Below are 21,969 nucleotides of genomic sequence, written 5' to 3' on the forward strand. Positions count from 1 at the left end.
GGGAAATAACAACACTAGGCATTAATTCTTCTGCATTAACAAACTGATGCCCAAGACACAGAGGCAGGGAAAACGTCGTTTGGGCCGGGAGGCACTCGCCTTTCTGTTCAGTCCTTGGGAGGCAGAACCAGGTGAGTCTGTGAGTTCCAGGCCAGCCATAGTGAGATCCTGTCTCAAAAAACTAAAAATAAAAGAAATCTAACCCAAGATAGGGATATAGCCCCCAGCCTGAAGCAGAACAGGCTAGAACTTGGGGGCTGACGGCCTCAGAAGGCCTAGCTCCTCTGGCGTGGGCAGGAAGTGTTTCTCATACCCAGAGCAAAGTGGGGCAGAGGTTTTAGGGGGCTCCACAACAGGCTGTAGCTCCATCTCCTCCACCTCCAGGATGGGTCCGTCCTTGAGTGGTTGGGGCAGGCTCACCTCCTGGGGAGATGGAAACTTGAAACTAAGTGGTCCTCTGCTCGCATTGCCCCAGCATCCTCCATTTGGAGAGTGGTACTCCCACAGACGGCGTTTTCTCACCTTTATGTAAGGTTGCCCAGAATTGCTGTTGGCAGGGTCAGGAACCCTCTCCCACATCCACTGGGGAAGCAACTTGTGTCGCTGGTGTAAGGACCTGGCCAGCAGGGACCCGGTGGCAAACATATTGCTAGAATCCATGAACTTTCTGAGCCCCGAGGCCACCCAGCCAAAGCCTAGCTGCTGAACCCCATGTCTGACAGCCTTACCTGGTACTGGCCAAGTTCAGGGCACAGCCCATCAGAAGTAAGCCCCACAAGGACAGAACCCAGGGCAGAATTTTCCACCTGATCCTATTGTCTGTGGGTGGGAAGAATAGTTGGGACTAAGTAGACAGCCATCTTGAACAAGGGGTCTGTGAGTGGGAGGGGCTTTTCAGTGGGTGGGGCTGAAGGTATGGTTATCCTGAAGAAAGAATGGGGTTTCCAGTGGGTGGGGCTGAGAGGGTTCAGCCATCATGAGGAAGGGATGAGTCTTAGGGCACAGGGGTGTACTACTGACAGGCAAAGCCAGGTTTGGGAGTGCTGCTATCCCAAACATACATCGTTGGATACTACAGCAGCATTTAGCAGAAGCAGACCTGGGTGTGGTCCTGGGTTCCATCCTAATCCTCTCCTTCATCGGGGCTTATCCACCACCGAAACCCCTGTTATGACTTCAAGACACCCCTGGCAGGAAGTGGGCAGGCATCTCCCCTTTCCCAGCTCATACCTGGTAGGTGAAGCGAGAGGCTGGGACCAGGTGGGCCCTGTCCTGCAACAGTGGACACCATCACCCACAGCTTGATGGAACCCGCATGAAGGTTGGGCAGAGTAACAGTCTGGGTTTGACTGCTCACTGAAAGACACAGCCAAAGAAGTTGGGGTAAGCAGTGAAATCATGCCCCAGGGTCTTTGCACAGGCTCTTTCCTCTCTGCAACTTTCCACACAGCTCTGTCCTGGTTGTCCTTATTTACTTGTGTGGCATTTTATGATTTTTAGGGGGGCTGCCCCATAGACATGCCATAGCACACATGCTGAGGTCAGAGGGCACCTGTTCTCACCATCCATCCTACCATAGAGGTCTTGTGCTTTGTGGGAGGAGGGGCTTTAGTTGGTGAGCTTTCCCATAGCCCCCGGTCCCCTGTAAATGTTCAGTTGTCACTTCCTTAACTAATCTTCTGACCCCCTCATTTTAAACGAACCCCCATTTTGTACACAGCTCTAATCACCACACGGCATTCTGATTAGATGTTATCGCATTTGTTTACGACTCAAACCTTCTGTTGGGAAGTCCGCTCCTGAGCTGCCCTGAGTGCTTGCCTCCAGTTACTAGGCCCTGAGTCTGATTTCCAGCCCTGAAGACTGGGGGAGAGAAAGCACCGGAAAGAAACAGTCAAGAGAACAGAAGCATGAGCCTGTCCTTCCAGCTCCTCAGAATGCAATTTCTAGGTCAGGTTGAGACCCTGCCTCAACAAACAAACAAAAAATTAAAGTGTAGAGCCGGGCAGTGGTGGCACATGCCTTTAATCCCAGCACTTGGGAGGCAGAGGCAGGTGGATTTCTGAGTTCGAGGCCAGCCTGGTCTACAGAGTGAGTTCCAGGACAGCCAGGGCTACACAGAGAAACCCTGTCTCAAAAATCCAAAAATAAATAAATGAATAAGTAAATAAATATTACAGAATTTGTAGCAGAATTTGGTCATCTGCAAGGGGAGATGCTGAGGTTATGGAGTCACTCCCCAGGGTGAGTTGGTTTCTGTTACTTTGTTACTATGTATTTTCTCTATGTGTGTTGATGGCTTATGTAGAGGTCAGAGGACAGCTTGTAGTTGCTTCTCTCCCTCCACCATGTGGGTCCAGGTACTGAACTCAGGCTCTCAGACTCAACATCCGGACTATTAATCTGGTGAGTCATTTTACAGGCCTGTAAGTCAAATTTTGTAACAAGGTCAGATAACTTTTATAGTTTCGAGGACAAGAACAAGGATTTGGTTTCTTCAGTCATGGCGATAAAACCCAAAGGCTCGTACACAAAGAACACTTGCTCTACTGTGGAGCCACGTCCCAACCCCATGCCAGGGGATCCTAGACAGGAACTCAGCGCTGAGGTACCATCCAATAACAATACTTAAAAAGAACAAATGTTCTTTTAGATTGTTTCTTATGTGTGTGGGTGTTTTGCCTGAATGTTTGTCTGTATACCACATGCATTCTGTGCCAATGGAGGCCAGAAGACACCGTCAGTTACTGGGACCGGAGGTGGCTGCAAGCTGCCAAGTGATGCTGGGAACCAAACCCCTGTAAGAGCAGTCAGTGCTCTCAACAGCTGAGCCTCTCTCCAGCTCCGGGAGTCTGTCTCAAGGGGTACAGAAGGAAATGAAAGTCACATGCAGTCCTTTAACTCCTGTTGATGTGAGGGAACATTCTTTGTATATTTACACCTTGGCTTTGCTCGAAACTGGATATCTTCTCTCTCTCTCTCTCTCTCTCTCTCTCTCTCTCTCTCTCTCTCTCTCTCTCTCTCATCAAAAACAAAGCCATCTAAGAATATGTAATCCTCTCTATATTTTTCAGTTGTGTGAAATATGACAGGTATTCATCACTGTCAAGTACAGTCTGGAGGCTTCCTCTTTACTGTATCTGTAAGCCCATTTTAGTGGGAGCCAAGGTTGTTACTGCCCTCTGGGACCTTGGTGACATAGAATCCCCAGGAGCTGGGAATGTAGAGCAGGGTGGATGAGAGGTGGGTCTTAGGGGATCGAGGGAGGAAGAGGAGGCATGGGGCTCACCGTTTGTGCAGACTGTGGGGATACCTCTGCTCTGTGTGCAGACGGTGTAGTGAGTAGCCTGGCCTCGGAGCTGGTGTCTTGGTACCACTCCCCATGTAACAACAGGTGTCCCTGGGGGGTCATCTCGGAGTCTCCAAACTGCTGGCCCAGCAAGGGGTACTGTGAAGAAACCCAGAGCGTCAGTATCTATTTCAGCTCCATGAGCCACCCCCACCCTTCATCCTCCTGCACCATCTTACCTAATTGCTTTATGAATCCCCAAACTGAGGGTGCAGCAGCTAATCCTCCAGAGTATACTGCAGTCACTGTAATTCGATAGGGGACCCCTCCTTTGAAAGCCCCTGGGAGGAATAGAAAGAAGAGAACATTTACAGCTGGTTCCCCCACCCCCACCCCGTCACCACCATGCAGTGCCTACTTGTGGGAACTGTCCTTTGGGCCCCTGGGGGAGGCTACTCCACAGAATCAATGAGACTGGATGGATAGACAAGCAAGCTGTAAACAGCTCAGGAAAGGACAGGTCCTGGTTGTGTGCAGTGACTTGTACCCGTGGAGACAAGGCTGAGGCTGGGCTACACAGAGAGACCCTGCCTCCAAGAACCAAACACGGGGACTGAGGATGTGGCTTGGCTGGGAGAGCGCCAGACTGGCATCCAGGAAGCCCTAGTTGGGTCCTCAGGAAAAGCATATGTTCTGATCATTGAGCCATCGCTTCAGAACTTTATTTTATTTTTTTGATACAAGATCATACTATATAGTCCTGGCTGGCCTTGAACTCACAGAGATATGTCTACCTCAGCCTCTTGAGTGCTAATTAAAAGCACAAGCCTGGAATGCCATCACTTGAAGGGTGAAGGCAGGAGGATCAGAAGTTCAAGGTCATCCCTGGTTAGTGAATTCAAGGCCAGCCTGGGCTACATGAGACCATTTGGAAGGAGAAAGGATAGAGTAATAAAATGATAAAAAATAAAATAATACCGGGGTTATGTGGGTGGAGTACCACACGCCTTTAGTCCAGCCAGGGAATCTGTACTATTTCAAAATGAAAAAGGAGCTTGAGAGACGCTCCAAGGATAAGAGCATTGGCTGCTCTTCCAGGGGACACAGATTCATTTCCCAGCACCCCCATGGCAGCTCACAACTGTCTGTAGTTCCAGTTCCAGGGGATCTAGAACCCTTTTTGGGTTCTACATGCTACAATGCTACACATGTAGCTGTGTAGCTGCAATTCCAGGTGTCCCTGGTAACTAAGTACTGTATGCACTTAGTACATACGTTCAGGCAAAGTACATAGACACACACACACACAAACACACACACACACGAATAAGAAGCATGCTTTTAATACCAGCCCTCAGGAGGCAGAAGCAGATTCTATGAGTTCAAGGCCACAGCCTGGTCTATAGAGTGAGTTCTAGGGCAAAAAGAAATACTCCTGTCTCCAAAATAACCTAGAATAAGGAGCCAGGTGTGGTGGCACACACCTTTAATCTCAGGACTTTGGATTTGAGCCTTATCTGGCTTCCTGTGTCACCAGGTGGATCTCTCTCTGGCCCAGATTTGCACTACCACACTGTAGCCAGAAAGTGACCAAAGTCAGCAGATGTGGCACCGTGTGTTCTTGGTCCTCCAAAACTGTAAGCTACACAAATCTCTTATAGGTGTCCAGCTCCGGGTATTTTTTTATAGCAATGGCACATGGGATCCCAGGTGTCTCAGGGTCTAACCTGGTAACAAAATGCTGAGGTTTCCAGGGGGAAGATGGATCCAGTTGATCTTGTCCAGACTGTCGCCATCTTGAGCCCAGTCCACTACGTACTCCCACGGTCTCCTGGTCCCTTGTTTCCAGGTCACCTTCATCCCTGGGCTCCCATCAGTACTGCTGACTCTCACATCAAGGGGGGCAGATTCTGGAGCTGGAAGTAGAAGGAAACACCTTGAATGTTCATTCAGAAAAGCTCTTGGCCCCCAAAGTACTAGACAGAAGAGTTCTATGCTGTTTTACCCAAGCACACTAAAGACAGGTTAGTGGGAGGCGCCCAGCTGGTGCTGTTGCCAGTAGAGACCACTGCCCACTCCATCCCTGCAGGGATGGGGGATCTGCAGCATGGGACCTCTTCTTGAGTTGTAGTAGTATCTCCAACCCCAAACCAGACTGTGTAAGTCACCTGCACACAGGGTCCCGGGTCCTGAAGGGGAGGAGAAGTTGTGGTTAGTGAACCCCCATTTTGTGGAGTACCCACTGTTTATGATGGCAAGCCATCACTGTTAAGTCAGGCAGCCTGGCAGCATCCTATGGATGTAGACACTGAGTCTTGGAGAAGTTTACTGGGATTTATAAAGTAGGACTGGGAAGGGAAAGGGGATGCCCCAGTGAGTATGAAGTTTAAGGAGGAGCCTGGTTTGCTAGTCCATATCTGTAACCTCAGTACTCAGGAGTCAGAGGCAGAACAAGTTGACACAAAGGCCAGTCCGGGCTACATGTAACCCTGTCTTAAGGAACAAAAGTAGATCTATAGCAAGCAAGATACCAACTTTATATAAAGACTGCTTTGATCCTGCACCTACTGGCCATGCCGTGTTCTGCTTTATGATCCTGTTGAGTAACGGTCAGACCAGGCTTAAACAACAACCAAACCAAACCCGACCCGACCCAACCAGACCCGACCAGACCAGACCAGACCCAACCCAACCAAACCAAACCCAACCAAACCAAACCCAACCAAACCAAACCCAACCCGACCCAACCCGACCAGACCAGACCTGACCCGACCCGACCAGACCAGACCAGACCAGACCAGACCAGACCCAACCCAACCCAGCCAAACCAAACCAAACCAGACCAAACCCAACCAAACTCAACCAAACCAAACCACCTGGTCCGGTCCTGGCAGTTGAGTTTGCTGACATTTTTTTTGTTTTGTTTTGTGTTTTTTTTAAAGTACTTCTATCTAGGGCTGGGGAGATGGCTCAATCAGTAATGTGTTTGCTGTGCAAGCAAGCATAAGGATCTGCGTTCAATCCCCGGCGCTTGTAAATGCCAGACACGGTGGCATACTTGAAAACTCAGTGCTATAGAAGTGGAGACAGGTGGATCCCTGCGACTCACTGATCAGCAAGCCTACTTTGTTTGAAAAGCTACAGGAAAAATGAGAAAGCATGTCTCAAAAAACATGGTGGTCAGAGCCTGAGGAAAGGCAGCGTCCTCTGGCTTCTTCACGTACACACTTCTAAACATGTATGAACACACACATGCACATACACAAATGTTGATCTTTTTCAAGATTTTGTGTGTGTGTGTGACTGTGTATGAGTATGTATGTGTGAATGTGTGTGTGTGTGTGTGTGTGCACATGACTTCAATACCCAAGAAGCCAGAGGATTCCCTGGAACTGGAGTTACAAGCAGTTGAAAGCAGCCTAATGTGGGTGCTTGAACCAAACTCATGGACATTTATCTGTGTGTGTGTGTGTGTGTGTGTGTGTGCACTCATGGAAGTCAGAGGACAACTTTTCAGTAGCTGGTTTTCTCTTTCCACCTTGTTTAGAGTGGGGGGTCTCTCTTCCTCTTCCAGCTGTTGTGCTGGCAGGCTAGCTGGTCCAGAAGCTAGGTGACTGTCTCCATATCTCCTACCAGAGGAGTGGTAGGACTGTATACCACGACATCCAGATGATGATGATTATAATAACTGTTACTTTAAGATTCATTAGCCAGGCATGATGACACACGCCTTTAATCCTAGCAGGTGAATCTTGAGTTCAAGGCCAGCCTGGTCTACAGACTGAGTTCCAGGACAGCCAGGGCTACACAGAGAAACCCTGTCTCAAAAAAAAAAAAAAAAAAAAAAAGGATTTGTTTATATCCTTTTTGAGTGTAGGAGTGTTTTGCCTACATGTATGTAAGTACATCCTCAGAGACCAGAAGAAAGCGTTGGACCTCCTGGAACTGGAGCTACAGACAGCTGTGAGCTGAGATGTGGGTTCTGGAAGTTGAATCTGGGTCACCTTCAAGAGCAGCCAGTGCTGAGCCATCTCTCCAGATCCACATCCAGCTTTTTACATGCTTCCTGAGGTTGAATTCTTTCATTCAAGTTTGCTTTACTCCCTTGTCCTCTGACCTCCACGAGTGCATGCACCCGCACAAGTGCACACATGCGAGCACACACACACACGATCTCACGAACAGAAGGCTGGCCTCAAACTCTCTCTATAGGCCAGGATGGCCTTGAACTGTCAGTCCCTGGCTCCCTTGCTTCTGGTCCCCACTGTTAGAATTCCAGCCGCATACTATCACATCTGGCTCATGCAGTGCCCTGGATAGAATTCGTGACCTCGGACGTTCTGGGGAAGCTCTACTTCTGGGCTGCATTCCAGCAGGACCTAAGAGCTTTGAAACATTGATTAAGGGCTCCTGCCCTGCTGCACACCTCCGGCTCCCTCCCCTGTGGCTTTGTAGCTTCCTCCCCAGTGGAAAGGTACAAGGATGAGACTGTGTAATAATTTAAATGATTCCAGCAAACTCTAGCAGGGCACACAGTATTTAACACCTTCAATACCACCACTTAGGAGACAGAGGCAGGTGGATCTCTGAGTCAGAAAGCATAAATGTACACGCACGTACATTTACACACGTATACACACATATATGCTTTTGCATGCATGAATACACTTACACACCTGCATGTGTGCATGCACATGTGTATACATACACTCATGTGCACGCATCCACATGTGTCTACACGTACACATGCACAATAAACACATGTGGAACTAGATGGAGAACTCGTGTGGCTCAAGAATCATGGTATGTTTTATTCCTTGCAGAATTCAGACATACCCAGCAGATGTTCAACAGAATTTTTTTTCAGTGCTGAGTGTGGACCCTGGGACCTCATACACTCTTACTAAGAATTCTGTCACCGAACCCCCCTTTAAGACTTTTTGTTTAGCCAGGTGGTGGTGGCGCACACCTTTAATCCCAGCACTTGGGAGGCAGAGGCAGGTGGATTTCTGAGTTCGAGGCCAGCCTGGTCTACAGAGTGAGTTCCAGGACAGCCAGGGCTACACAGAGAAACCCTGTCTAAAAAAACAAAAAAAAAAAAAAAAAAAAAAAAAAAAGACTTTTTGTTTTTCAGACTACGTTTACCTGACTTTGAACTCACTCTGGCTGGTCTTGAACATGCAATCTTCCTGCCTCGATCTCTTGAGCAGCTGGGATCACAGGTGTGGACCACTTTAAATCAGGAAGGCTAGGATACCCTCTTCTACTATCTGTTTGACAGCAGCGCAGGAGCTTCTAGTACATGTGTTGCACTGAGATCATGTCCTGATTCTAGACCTTCATATCTTCTGTCTTCTACCTGGGACTCTGGCTCCCACCCGACACACCTCTGATCTTCCACAGGCTGGTGGTATTGGTGGAGACCCCACGCCCTCCCCACTCGCACAAGGAGCGCTGCAAGAGAGCTATGCAATCCAGGAAAAATCCTCCAGGGGGCAGCAGAGGAAGCCATTGCTGCTGGTTCCCAGGCCCAGCCAAGAATTATCTTTGGACATATGGCTCACCTTCCAGACAAGCAGGGCTGCCCGTTTGCCAGATGTTTCACAGACGGTCCCCGATACCCACACATCTTCAGGAGCTGATGAGGATGAGGAAAGACAGATGCAGTTAGATGAACAAGGATGCCTAGCCTGTGGTGGGCTGAGGCCCAGAAGTACAAGACAAAAGGAGCCGTCCTCACCCAAGAATGGGGTCTGGAAGGACAGGTCCGGGCCCCACTCGCCCCACGGATATCCGTTCTCCACCTGGCAGCGGCCGGACACCTGGTAACTGGTGCCAGGTTCCAGGTTCTGCATCTCAACAGGAGTCAGCAGGTCTGTCTTCAGCTGTGGCTCCAGCTGGGGAAACAAATGGGATCGCCCTCTGCTGAGAAGACTTTTTTCTTCTTTTTCCAAAGCTGTGACCCTGGGTCTGGTCTGACACAGGCTAGGCAAGTCCTCTATCACTGAATTACAGGAAGTCCTGTGTGTGTGTGTGTGTGTGTGTGTGTACAGATGGTGTGTGTACAAATGTTGGTGTTAAGTATCTTCCTCTGTTGCTCAACATCTTATTCTTTTTAAACTTTACGTATTATTGTGTCTATTATATGCATAGGGAGGGGTCAGAGGACAAGTATACAGTCAGTTCTCTCCTGCTACCTTTGTGTGGTTCCAGAAATCGAACTCAGGTGGTAAAGCTCTTGTGACCACGCCTTTCTCCACTAAGTCATCTCCCTCGTCCCTCACTTTATTTTCTGAGCCAAGTCCCTCGCTGACTCTGGAGCTCACTAACTTGTTAGACTGGATGGTGGCTTCGTCCTGAGAGCTGCCTGTCTGCCTCTGCTGAGGTTACATGGTGCCACCATGCCTGTCTCTTCCACTAGGTGCTGGCACCACACTCTGGATCTGACGCTGTGTCTCAGGTGTTTACTGAGCATCTCCCAGCCCCAGCCTGCGCTCTGGCTGTTTTATTTATTTCCTTTCTTGAGACAAAATTTTAACTGATTAAGAAACCCAAACAGGCCAGCTGTGGTGCTGCACACTGTCACTCCCAAGGTAGGAAGCAGAGTCAAGCAGATCTGTGAGTTCCAGGCTAGCCAGGATCACACAGTGCCCATCCCCCAAAGCTACTTGGGCAGTGTCTAGGGGTGGCAATGAAACCCAGCCATCCTGGCGCTCAGGAAGCCGAAGCCGAGGATCAGGGCTTTGAGACCAGCCTAGCTACATAGCCAGACTCTAGCTCAAAAAATAGGAAACAAATGAACAGAGTTGCCTCCGAGGCCTTCTATGTGGGACTTGGGGTGACTCCATGACAGGGGCCAAATGAGGCTGTGCGCTGTAGGATTGGGGTGCTGTCCCATCCCCTGGAGATATGGTGGGAAGGAAGCCCGGGCACTCACCTGGGTCCACTTTTCAGCCTTGCATTCCTTGTGCCGGAACTGACAGATGAGAACTTTATGCGGTGGCCACACTGGTGGTGCCCACTGCACAGTGGCTTCCAGGGTTGCTTCCTTAGAAATGTCCACATGAGAGAAGATCTGGGGGGCACCTGGCTTTACTGCAAAGGGGAGGCCAGAGTGCACTGAGCTAGGGCCTTCACACACACACCCGCACTACGCCTCCCCGCCCCACGCTGTGTTACTTTGGGTCTCCAGGTTCACAAAGACAGGGGACCAGAGACGACGTCCCTCTTGCGTCCCCCAGATGAGGAGTTTGTCAGCCACGGTGAGCTGTTCTCGGGGAATAGTCACCCAGCTCTGTCTGGAAGGCACCTTTACCTCCTGGGTTCTATTGGGACGGCTGTGAGGAAAGATTGGGGAAGAGACACCTGTTGGCACAGCCTAAGCCACAGGCTAAACTGCCATGCTCTGCTGGGGTTTCAATCCCTACTCTTATGTCAACACTGTGTGGCCTGAGGTGAGTGACTTAACCTCTCTGTTCTTCTTCAAAATGCAGTACACATACATTCTGAAAGAACTCAATAGTGGACCCGGTGACTGACAGTTTACACCTGTCATCCCACCACAGGCGAAACAAAAGCAGGATTGTTAGAGGCCAGCTTCACACAATGAGACCGTGTCTCAGTGAACATGCTGTCCTCCACTGCTCCCCTCAAAGCACTTTTTGTTTGTCCTTTACTTAGAGCAATTGAAATGGAGTTTGCAGACACACTTTCCCCTGGACCCTGTGCCCCGAACCCCACCCCCACCAGGACCCTGCACCCCGAACCCCACCCCCACCAGGACCAGCTTTCACTGTTGTGATTACAAGCACTAGGCTGATTTGGGGGGGGGGGGCGGGGAGACAGTTTCTTATAGCCCAGGCTGATCTCAAACTGGTTGTGAAGCTGAGGTCGGCTTTGAACTCCGGATCTCCTTGCCTCCATCTCCCAAGTACTGGGGTTACAGGTGTGTGTCACCATGCCGGCTTAGACTGGTGTGTTCACATAGTGAGCTAAACTGCTCAGAGAAGTCAAGTTATCTGCCCGATGTTGTACAACGACATAAACCTGCTGAGCGCTTTTTCTCTGCCATGTGCCTACCGCGTCCATCAATCAAGGGAGGCGTGTGTCGCCATTACTGTGGGGGTGGGGGCTTAAAGAGGGAAAGTGACTAGATCCGAGTTATGCAGTAAGGGACTGAGTGGGCTAGCTTGAGGGGCTTGAGAGTATGCAAGGACTCCCCAGTAGCTGGACTGAGGGGTGGGGGGTGGGTAACCAAAGTCACTCGAAATCTGTGTGGCCACTTTCCGTGCCTCAGTTTCCCCTAGACCACTCCTGGGTACTCACTATTTCTGACTCTGGTGATACAGCACAAGCGGAGTCTCCAGGTCGCCCAGAGGTTCCCAAGAGCAGTTCAGGATTCCCAAGGGGCCGACGCTGTAGCACTGCAGTGGGCCCGGACTGCCTGCAGGGGCGCAGAGAGCCGAGAGGACCGTGGTCAAGGTCCCGGGGCCTGAACTTGCCGGACTGTGGATGCGTTCATCCTCCCCGACTGCGGACCAACAGTACCGGAGCGCAGGGCCCAGCACGTGCTGGGATGGCGCAGAGGGATCCCAGTCCCCTTTCAGTACTGCTACATCCTGTTGTCGCCCAGTCCCCGATGCCCTACAACTGTGACCCCGAGCCAGCCACTCACGAAGCTGCTCACCGTGGGGCCGCGTCCCGAGCAGCAGCGGTAGCAGCGGCAGCAGAAGCTCCAAAGGCTTGAGGCTTGCAACCCGGAGTCCGCTCATGGCTCTCAGGACAAGTGACACCGCCAGGCCTGGGGCTTACAGCCTGCGGGAAGGAAGCCACCCCGCCCCTGGCGGGAAGTCCCCAAATCCGCCCACCCCCCAGCAATGATACGCACGCGTACAAATGCTCAGAACTGAACCTTTATTTTGTGTAGTGGGGAAGTCTGAGTACTGGGGACCTGGTGCCCTCAGTCCTGGGGTCTACGACAGAGTGCTCTGGTTTTGGGACTTAAGGGAGAGGAGCAGGGAGCAGGTTGGCTAGGGACAGTGACGGCAATTAGGGCAGGACGGAGGGCGGGCGGTGGGGTGGGGGGGAGCCCAGTTTGGGTAGTTGGGCATCTGGTTGCTGCGGGGCTGCTGGGGGTGAGGTTGGGGCGGGGAAGAACTCAGCCATGAAAAACAGGTTTCTGTTTGGCCGGATAGGGGAGTGGCCCGCAGCCAGGTGGGGAAAGGTTGACACGCAGTGTATTGTGTGCGTCTTGGCAGGGGGTCTGTAAGGAGACAGGGGACCCCTCAATGCCTTGCCAGTAGGAATGCTCGTAAACATCGCACGGCTGACGGCAGGTTGGAGGCCCGCTTCCCCATCGCTCATCCCGGATCCTAGCACAAGCTGCTAATTTGGCTCTTGCTGCAGCCCCACTCGCAGCAGCTGCTGGAGAGGCCGGCCAGTACATCCCTGCTGCCCCGAACCACTCCTGGAGACCCTTGCCAGCTGGATCGACCACCATAGAAGGCCTGGGGGGATTTGGTCAGGGCCATCCACTCGCTGGAGCCCACCGCTTCGTCCAGTTCGCTGGCCAGGTGGTCTGTATTGGCTTCTCCATCAGGGAAGAAGTCTCCTGCAAAAGCAAAGAGAAGAATCAGGGTTCAGTCTGCTAACATCTCTGGTCTGGAGGATCAAGGTTGTTCCCCTCGAGGGTTCAAACGCTGCCTCTGTTGTCAGTTTCCGTGCTAAGCCGCACTTCCCTGTCACAGATTCCATGCTATTCTTTAGTTAATGTGGACAGGGTAGATGAAAGCACGCATTTGGGAGCTAGGCTCCCTAAATCAGAATTGTAGATGAAATTATGTCTTCTCCCTCCTAGGCTCAGCTTTCTTTTCCACAAAGCTGGGGAGAAGGAGGAGAGATGTTAATAACTCTTACTTTTTTTTGGTTTTGTCAGGACTGGGAGACTGGATGCCAGCAAAAGCACAGTACCATCAGACACAAGGAGCACTCAGGGGAACACTGATCCTTTATTGACCGTCTTGTTTTCTTTAACGTCTCCCGGCCTCTCAGTGACAGCTACTGAGTTTGCTGCTATTGCTGCCACCCACTATCTAATTGCGACCCGACTCCTCATCAGGCTTATATGAGGTCACAGCCATTTGGCCATAGAGCTACCATGTTAAGGCAAGCACACTCCTACCTGTGTATGCGTCTACCATCCATCTGTCCGTCCATCATTCACCCACACAGCTCTGCTTTCATCATCACCATCCTCCCTTCCCTCCACCCTCCCCTCCCTCCCCTGCCACCACCATTTTTTGGTTTTGCTCCTTTTTTTTTTTTTTTTTTGAAACAGAGTCTCAGGCTGTCTTTGAATTCATGATCATCCTGCCTCAGCTTCCCGGAGTGTTAAGATTCTAGTCATGTGCCACCAAGCCCAGTATGTCATCATTTGCCTTGCTCTAAGGAGCTGCAGTCTCCTGATTGGCCTCCCGCTGCTCCAGCCACGCTAAACAGCCTGCCCTGTTAAAGAATTCGGCAAGGTCTCAGCCACTGTGTCTCTATTTCACCAGGAACAGTCTCTGCAGGGGGTAGCAAGGGCTAGAGGGGCCAGAAGGTGGCAAAGTCAAGCCCTGTGCCCAGCATCCCGCTCCCTCTCGGCCTATGGATAAAATGCTGCTGCGCCCTCACTCGCAGTGAGGCACCCAGGCACCTCAGGGGCAGCGACACCTCTGGGTAGTGTCATGCCACACACAGTAAAGACTCAGGAAAGGGTGGCCTAATGCCACCCCTGCGTCTAAGCTCAACGCCGCAATTGTGCCATCCTGGACCCGGGGACGCTTAAAGGCCAGGCAGAGGGGTTCCTACTGTGCGTGGCTAGTCAGGGACTCTATTCTTCTTTTTGTTTTTTCCTTTGATTTTTTTTTTTTTAAGGCTGAGTCTTACCCTGTAGCCCAGGCTGCCTTTAAATATGAGTTTCTTCTGTCACCACCTCCCAAGCTTGGAAGTTCAGTGTGCACCATGCCTGGCCCACACAGCCTCTCTTTTGACTCTGTGCCCACCAGGACACCTGTTCCAGGTTGATTGCCCTCCTTCCCCACTCACCCAGAGAGTCCTGGGCCAAGATGTCTGCCCGGCGCCACCGTGAGCCCCCGCAGGTGAAGATGACCGCGCGGATGAACTCCCGACCGCAGAGCTTCACTCCGTAGGGCGCCGGCCTCGCCTGGGCCTGCAGCCCCAGAGCCCCGAGAAGGAGAGCCCAGGAAGCCAGCAGCAGCAGTCCGCGCGTTCCCATGATCAGCTGAGATGCCTACGACTCAGGTGGCTCTGTCTGCACCACCTCGGATCCCCTACTTATACAGGCTGGCTCCCAGCCCCGCCCGCTGACCTGGGTTATCTTCTGAGCAGAGGGGAGGCAGTTGGCAACCTGACCTTTACCATCTCCTTGCCAAGAGATAACCTTTCACGCAGACAGGGTGACATGGCTCAGGTCTCTGTCATCTTCCACACCGGAGCACGTTTCCTGCTTCAGTCTACTACTAAGTTTCGGGATTATAGGAGGAAGCCACTACTTCTCGTTTCTTTTTAGACAGAATCTCCTAGACTGGCTATCCTCAGACTCTCCACTGGGGCTGGAGAGATGGCACAATAGATAAGACGCTTCCTGCTCTTCCAGATGGCTTGAGTTTGGTGTCCGCTACCCAAAGCAAGCAACTCACAGTTGCCTGTAACTCCAGCTCCAGGGGATTCGACGCCCCCATCTGGAGCCTGCATGTGCATGTATATGTGCACGTATACAGACCAATAACAATCAAAAACCCATTTTTAACAACAAATAAATGTATTTATTTTACATCTTGACCACAGTTCCCTCTCCCTCCCCTCTCAGCCTTTTCCCCACCTCCCCCGCCTATCCACTCCGCCTCCATTTCTCTTTAGCAAAGGGGAGGCTTCCAGTGGATAGCAACCAGCCCAGGTATATCAAGTTGCAGTAAGACTACGCACATCTTCTCCTACTGGGGCTGGACAAGGCAGCTCAGGAGGGGGAAAGGGTCTCAAAAGCAGGCAAAGAGTCAGAGACAGTCCCTGCTCCCACTGTTAGGAGTCCCCCAAGAAGACCAAGCTGTATAACTAACATATGCAGAGGGCCTAGGTCAGTCCCATCCTTGCTCCCTGGTTGGTGATTCAGTCTCTGTTCTGTGTGTGTGTGTGTGTGTGTGTGTGTGTGTGTGTGTGTGTGTGTGAGAGAGAGAGAGAGAGAGAGAGAATGAGAGAGAGAGCGAGAGAGTTTAAAGAAACATTTTCATTGTTCTGCAGGACATTTGTGACCCATGGCCTTTTCCTTGGATCCTGGGAGCCAACTGTACTTCCTATGCTCATGAACTCGAGGCAAGAGGATTGTGGGAGTGTAGAAGTGAGACCACCTGGGCAACGTAATGAGATCATGTCTGAGAAACTAGAGTGGGAGGCTGTTGAGATGGGTCAGCATTTGCTGCCTTTTCAGATAAAGGATATTTGGTTCTCAGGAGCCACACTGCTGGTGGGAGGGGGCTCACAACCACCTGTAACTCCAGTTTGAGGGCATCTGTTGCCCTCTTCTGGTCTCCACAGGCACTGCAAATACATGATGCACAAACACAGTCAGGCACACACATATTCAAGTAATAAATAAATAAAATATATATATATTTTTTTAAATATTTATTTATTTATTTTATTGATGAGTACACTGTAGCTGTCTTCAGACACACCAGAAGAGGGCATCCAATCTCATTACGGATGGTTGTGAGCCACCATGTAGTTGCTGGGATTTGAACTCAGGACCTCTGGAAGAGCAGTCAGTGCTCTTAACCACTGAGCCATCTCTCCAGCCCCCATAAAATATATTTTTAATAAACAGAGTGGGAGACCACTTGTTCTTAGTTCAATCCTCATTGCTGAAAAAAATAAACAAAAATAACAACAAAGATAGGACTTGTCCCCAGTGCTGAGTTGGCCAGTGACCATGCAGTCCTGACTGGCCTCTGACTCCTCTCTATCTACCTCAGCCCACTGAGTGCTGAGCTCACAGGTGTGAAGCATCACGCTCTGCTTGTAAAAATATTATGCTCGCTAGTCATGATGGTGCATACCTTTAATGCCAGCACTCAGGAGCCAGAGGCAGGCGGATCTCTGAGTTTGAGGCCAGCCTGGTGTATATAGTGAGTTTCAGGCCAGCCAGGGTTACATTGTGTGGCCCTGTCTTTAAAAGCCCAATTTTGTTTATTGTTTTAGAATTATGTATTTTTATTTATATGTCTTTGTGTGCTTGTGTGCATGTGTCTGTGTGTGAGTGTGTGTGTGTGCGTGCATGCATGTGTGTGACATTTATGTGGGTTCTTGTAGAGACCAAAAGTGAGCATCAAACTCCTGGAACTTGAGTTGCAGATTGTGCTGCTGGGAATAGAACCTGGGTCCCCACACAAGAAGAAAATCCTCTGACCACTGTGCTGCCTCTCAGCCCCTCTGCAGTTCTGAGGTAGCCTGGAATGACTTTAGGGCTGGAAAGATAGAGAGAACTCACAGTTTATGTGTACTGGCTGCTCTTCCAGAGGACCTAGGTTCAGTTCCCAGCACACACATGGCAGTTCACAACCATCTGTAATTCCATGTCCAGGGAATCTGACACCCTCTTCTGGCCTCTGCAGGTACCAGACATGCAAATGGTACACAGAAAAGGATGCAGACAAAACACCTCTGCACATTAAAAATTATTTTAAAATAAAAGCCCTGAATCTGTGGTGAATTCTCCCACTCCTCGGTTACAAATCAGAAATTATAGTCCACCACTTAGTGATACAGCTTATTTTTCTTATTCTTTCTATGGCAGCAAAAGGGCAGAGATGGGGGGGGCAGGTGAGAGGAAGAGAAGGAAGAGAAAGAACGGAATGGAAAGGGAGGGAAGGGAGGTGTATTTTATATAGGTTGATTATTAGGCTCAGGGCCTCGCACCTGCTATGAAAGGGCTCTATACAACTGCACGCCAAGAACTTAAGTTTCTTTTAAAAACTGAGATTTATAACTTCATCTTCTCTCTCTCTTCCCCCCCCAACCCAGTGAGGGGTGTGCCCTGGTGTACATGTGGAGGCTGGAGGACAGTTGGCAGAAATCAGCTCTCTTAGTCCACCACATGAAGCCTGGGACTTGAACCCAGGCTTCCAGGCTTGGCTGCAAGCTCCTTTATCCACGGAGATACCGGGCGGTGGTGGCGCACGCCTTTAATCCCAGCACTTGGGAGGCAGAGGCAGGCGAATTTCTGAGTTCGAGGCCAGCCTGGTCTACAGAGTGAGTTCCAGGACAGCCAGGGATACAGAGAAACCCTGTCTCGAAAAACCAAAAAAAAAAAAAAAAAAAAAAATGAATATCCACGGAGATATCTTGCCAGCCCTCTCTGCCACTGCTGTCTTATTCAAGACAGGGTCTCACTGAGTTGCCAGGTTGACCTTGAACTTATTCTATAGCCTAACTTGGCCTTGATTTTGCTCTCCTCCTGCCTCAGCCTCTCCAGTAGCTGGGACTACAGTGTTTCCTCCAGCAGCCAGCTGGGGAGTTCAGCCAACAGCTTCCCAGTCCTGCCCTGCAGAGTTGTCTGCAATGGTGGATTTCAAACTTTCTTTCTTTCTTTCTTTCTTTCTTTCTTTCTTTCTTTCTTTCTTTCTTTCTTTCTTTCTTTTTTCTCTGTCTTTCTTTTTGCTTGTTTGTTTTTTTCCAGACAGGGTTTCTCTGTGTAGCCCTGGTTTCACTCTGTAGACCAGGCTGGCCTCCAACTCAGAGACCCACCAGCCTCCACCTCTCCAGTGTTGGGAATAAAGGTGTGTACTGCCACCACTGCCACCGCCACCCCGCCTGGCTGATTTCAAACTTTCAATGAGATGTCAACTCGATATCCTCAAGTTCTTTCTTTTAAAATTTCTTTTATTTAAAAATTCTTTTTTTTTTTTTTTTTTTTTTTGGTTTTTTTGAAACAGGGTTTCTCTGTGTGTAGCCCTGGCTGTCCTGGAACTCACTCTGTAGACCAGGCTAGCCTCGAACTCTCGAACTCAGAGATCCGCCTGCCTCTGCCTCCCAAGTGCTGGGATTAAAGGCGTGCGCCACCACTGCCCGGCTTAAAAATTCTTTTAGATTTATTTGATGTGTATGAGTGTTTTGCTTGTATGTATGTCTGTGTACTACTGGTGTGCCTGGTATCTGAAGAGGTCAGAACTGGAGTTAAAGAAATGGTGAGCCTCATACGGGTGCTGAGAACCTAACCTAAGTCCTCTGGAAGAGCAGCACCTGCCCTTAACCGCTGAGCCATCTCTCCAAACCCATCTTTTTATTTCATTTTATTTTATGTGTAGGAGTGTTTGATTAGCGTGTATATCTGGACATGCAGTGCCATAGAGGGAGGGAGCAGAAAAGAGTGTCAGGTGCCCTGAAACAGAAGCTGTAGAGAGTTTTTAACTATCATGTGGTTGCTGGAAATGAAAACCAAGTCTTCTAGAAGAGCAGCCAGTGCTCTTAACTGCTGAGCCATCTCTCCAGCTGTCAAATTCTTGAAACATTAACCGTTTTCACCTTGTGCTGCAAGGCATTGTGAAAAAGCAAAGCCCAGGAACACAAGTATGGTCATTTAAAAAATGTGTCGGGTGCTGGAGAGATGGCTCAGTGGTTAAGAGCACTGTCTACTCTTCCAGAGGCCCTGAGTTCAATTCCCAGCAACCACATGGTGGCTCACAACTATCTGCAATGGAATCTATGCCCTCTTCTGGTGTGTCTGAAGACAGTTACTGTGTACTTAAAAATAAATAAATAAATCTTAAAAAAAAAAAGTGCCGGGCAGTGGTGGCGCATGCCTTTAATCCCAGCACTTGGAAGGCAGAGGCAGGTGGATTTCTGAGTTTGAGGCCAGCCTGGTCTACAGAGTGAGTTCCAGGACAGCCAGGGCTGTACAGAGAAACCCTGTCTCGAAAAACCAAATAAATAAATAAATAAATAAATAAATAAATAAATAAACAAATAAAATAAAAAAGTAAAAACTGTGTCTGTGTTCATAATCCATGTGTGTACTGTGGGGGTGGGGCCTGCATGGGTGCAATGCACTTGTGTGTGCTGTGGGTGTCACATCTATGTGACAGATGCATATGTGCTGTGGGGATTGGGGTAGCACAGGTGTGCACAGAGGTCAGAGGACATGGGGCACCCTATGCTATATACATTGTTCTCTTGAGACGGAGGTCTCTCAGGAAACCTGGAGGTAGGCCGACACCAGCAAGCGCCGCATAGCTCTGGTTGTCTCTCCACAGCAATGGGGCCACACCCGGCCTTTTAATGTGGGTGCTGGGAATTTGAACTCAGGTCCTCCTGCTTTTGTAGTGAATGCTCTTACTCACTGAACAGTGTCCTCCTCCTGCTGTGGGTAAAAACTGTGTGTGAATAGGTTGCCCATCCACTGTTCCTTAGGCCAGAGACAGGATCAGTGTGGGTGTTCTCTCTGAGTCCTGGCCACCATTCTTCCCTCCTTCAGAGATGACTTCACTTTCTCATCATGTCTCTGTTTTTCATTAATAGATTTCTAGCATTTTAAAGCCCTGGAGATGAAGCCAGGGCCCCAGGCACATTTGGAAAGGGAATGACACAGAGCCACACCACAGTCTGCAGACACAGGTTTGTGAGTGGCTGATTTTTTTTTCATTGGATTATAGTTTAGTAGTGGTTTAAATTTTTTCTAATGACCCATTTTTATTTTATGTGCATTTGGTGTTCTGCCTGTATGTCTGTCTGTATGAGATGCTGGACTCCTTGGAACTGGAGTTACAGACAGCTGTGAGCTGCCTCTCGGGTGCTGAACGTGGGTCCTCAGGAAGGGCAACCAGTGCTCTTAACCTCTGAGCTGTCTCTCCAGCCCTAATATTGTTTTTAAAAATTATTAGTTTTTGTGTGTGTTCTTGTGTTAGTCCTGTGGCATGAGTGTGAGGTCAGAGAACACCTTTCAAGACTTGGGACTCAGTTCTTCCCTTCCATCGTTGATGTCTTGGGATCAAACACCATTCTCTGGCAGCATACATTCAGGCATATGTGTATATATGTTACTATCAGGGTCTCATGTGTTCCTCAAACTCACTGTGCAGCTGAGACTGACCTTGAACTCCTGATTGTCATTCTATCACCTAGGCATAGGCGTGAACAAAAGGAAACGGTAATAAGATTAAAACTAAGTAAACGTGTGTGTGTGTGTGTGTGTGTGTGAGAGCGCGTGTGCACACATACACACACACACACACAGTGGTCACCACCTAATCCAAGCACTCAGGAAGCTGAGACAGGAGGATTGCAACAAGTTCCAATCAGCCTAGGCTCTGTAGTAAGTTGCCAGCCAGTCTGGGCTACAGAGTGAGACATTACATCAGAAAACAACAATAAACACAATGATAAGGAAGACTTGGCTGATGGGCGGACCTGGTTTGCATCTCAGCTCTGCCTGCTTTCTTGTGTGAATGTAAGGGAGCCATTTAACCTCTCTGTGCCCCGATTTCTCATCTCCATAACAGGAAGGCTTGGAGTACATCATTGTCAAACGCTCTGTGGTCAGCTGTGCACCTTTGTCCTTTCCCCAGCAAGGTCTCACGCCCCATGTTGCTCCGGTGAGTGTCTCAGGAGTCACACTGTACTATCTGGAAAGGGCTGATGAATAATCTGCTAGCTGTCCTTTTGCCAGTGCAGCTCATGGGGTGCAACCTTCTGCCATTTTCCCTCCCACATCCTCATGTCTGGTCAGGAGCCTGTTGATAGACAGGAGCAAGTCCCTTGGGGCCTGACTGGCTGGCTGGCCCATCCAGGAGTCTCTTTTGTGCCTTACACAGAATCTGAAATCTGAACCCACTCAGCTGAGATAAAATCCTGGTTGTTGTGTGCCTGGATTGCAGCTTCTCTGAGTTCGCTGAACCAAAGACGCTGGCCATGCGTGTGTTTGCCTCAGGAGCCAGTGGAGACTTGGGGCGGGGGTGTGCAATGAAGGGCTCAGCACCAGGCCAGGCATTCAGGAAGACATAGGCTCGGTCCTGGTGCCTGGGACCAGGGATGAGATCTTACTGGGAATAGACACTTTTCGGATGTGATAAAGACCTTGAAGGAAGATCATGCTATGTTATCTTGGTGGGTCTCCAGTCCAGTGACAGGGTCTTAATAAGAGGCAGAGAGGAAGCAGGGCAGTGGTGGCGCACGCCTTTAATCCCAGCACTTGGGAGGCAGAGGCAGGCAGATCTCTGAGTTCAAGAGTTCGAGGCTAGCCTGGTCTACAGAGTGAGTTCCAGGACAGCCAGGACTACACAGAGAAACCCTGTCTCGAAAAACCAAAAAAAAAAAAAAAAAGAGAGAGAGAGAGAAACGGAGAAGAGAGTTGGCTATAATGCCTGTAACCTCAACTCTTGAGATATGACAGATCAGGGTGCCAAAGTCCTCCTCAGCCACACAGTGGGTTTTAGGCCAGCCTGGGCTGCATGAGACTCCAAAACAAAACCCAAAAAGCTAAGGGCTGTGGAGATGGCTGGCAAAGCTCTTGGCTTGCAAGCACAAAGCCCCGAGTCTCACCCCACAGTCAGATAAAGACAGTGGTGCTCCCTGTGTTGTCAGCACTGAGGAAGTGGTGCTCCCTGTGATGTCAGCAGTGAGGAAGTGGTGCT

General features: G+C 49.9%; 2 protein-coding genes across 4 annotated transcripts; both read right to left on the minus strand.

Moving 5' to 3' along the window:
• Positions 1 to 25: 25 nt before the first annotated feature.
• Il27ra (interleukin 27 receptor subunit alpha) lies at positions 26 to 12,096 on the minus strand. 3 transcript variants are annotated; one of them, XM_028786313.1, is made up of 14 exons: positions 11,976 to 12,096; positions 11,615 to 11,732; positions 10,469 to 10,626; positions 10,227 to 10,384; positions 9,030 to 9,186; positions 8,854 to 8,927; positions 5,295 to 5,478; positions 5,017 to 5,205; positions 3,529 to 3,630; positions 3,290 to 3,448; positions 1,231 to 1,356; positions 729 to 819; positions 523 to 616; positions 26 to 423 (listed from the first exon to the last, which is right to left on the minus strand). In XM_028786313.1, exons 1-14 carry the CDS (start codon positions 12,058 to 12,060, stop codon positions 244 to 246), a joined length of 1,875 nt encoding a protein of 624 aa, XP_028642146.1. In that variant the 5' UTR covers positions 12,061 to 12,096; the 3' UTR covers positions 26 to 243. The 3 variants fall into 3 exon arrangements, with proteins under 3 accessions (XP_028642146.1, XP_028642144.1, XP_028642147.1); XM_028786311.1 differs by having other exon boundaries at positions 26 to 616; XM_028786314.1 differs by lacking the exon at positions 523 to 616 and having other exon boundaries at positions 417 to 522.
• An 87-nt stretch (positions 12,097 to 12,183) lies between these two features.
• On the minus strand, positions 12,184 to 14,930 carry Rln3 (relaxin 3). The gene is made up of 2 exons (XM_028786289.1): positions 14,375 to 14,930; positions 12,184 to 12,899 (listed from the first exon to the last, which is right to left on the minus strand). Exons 1-2 carry the CDS (start codon positions 14,562 to 14,564, stop codon positions 12,661 to 12,663), a joined length of 429 nt encoding a protein of 142 aa, XP_028642122.1. The 5' UTR covers positions 14,565 to 14,930; the 3' UTR covers positions 12,184 to 12,660.
• Positions 14,931 to 21,969: the final 7,039 nt, after the last annotated feature.

The sequence above is a fragment of the Grammomys surdaster genome, unplaced genomic scaffold (assembly GCF_004785775.1).
Source record: "Grammomys surdaster isolate TR1022 unplaced genomic scaffold, NIH_TR_1.0 125463, whole genome shotgun sequence".
In the NCBI taxonomy this organism is placed as follows: domain Eukaryota; kingdom Metazoa; phylum Chordata; class Mammalia; order Rodentia; family Muridae; genus Grammomys; species Grammomys surdaster.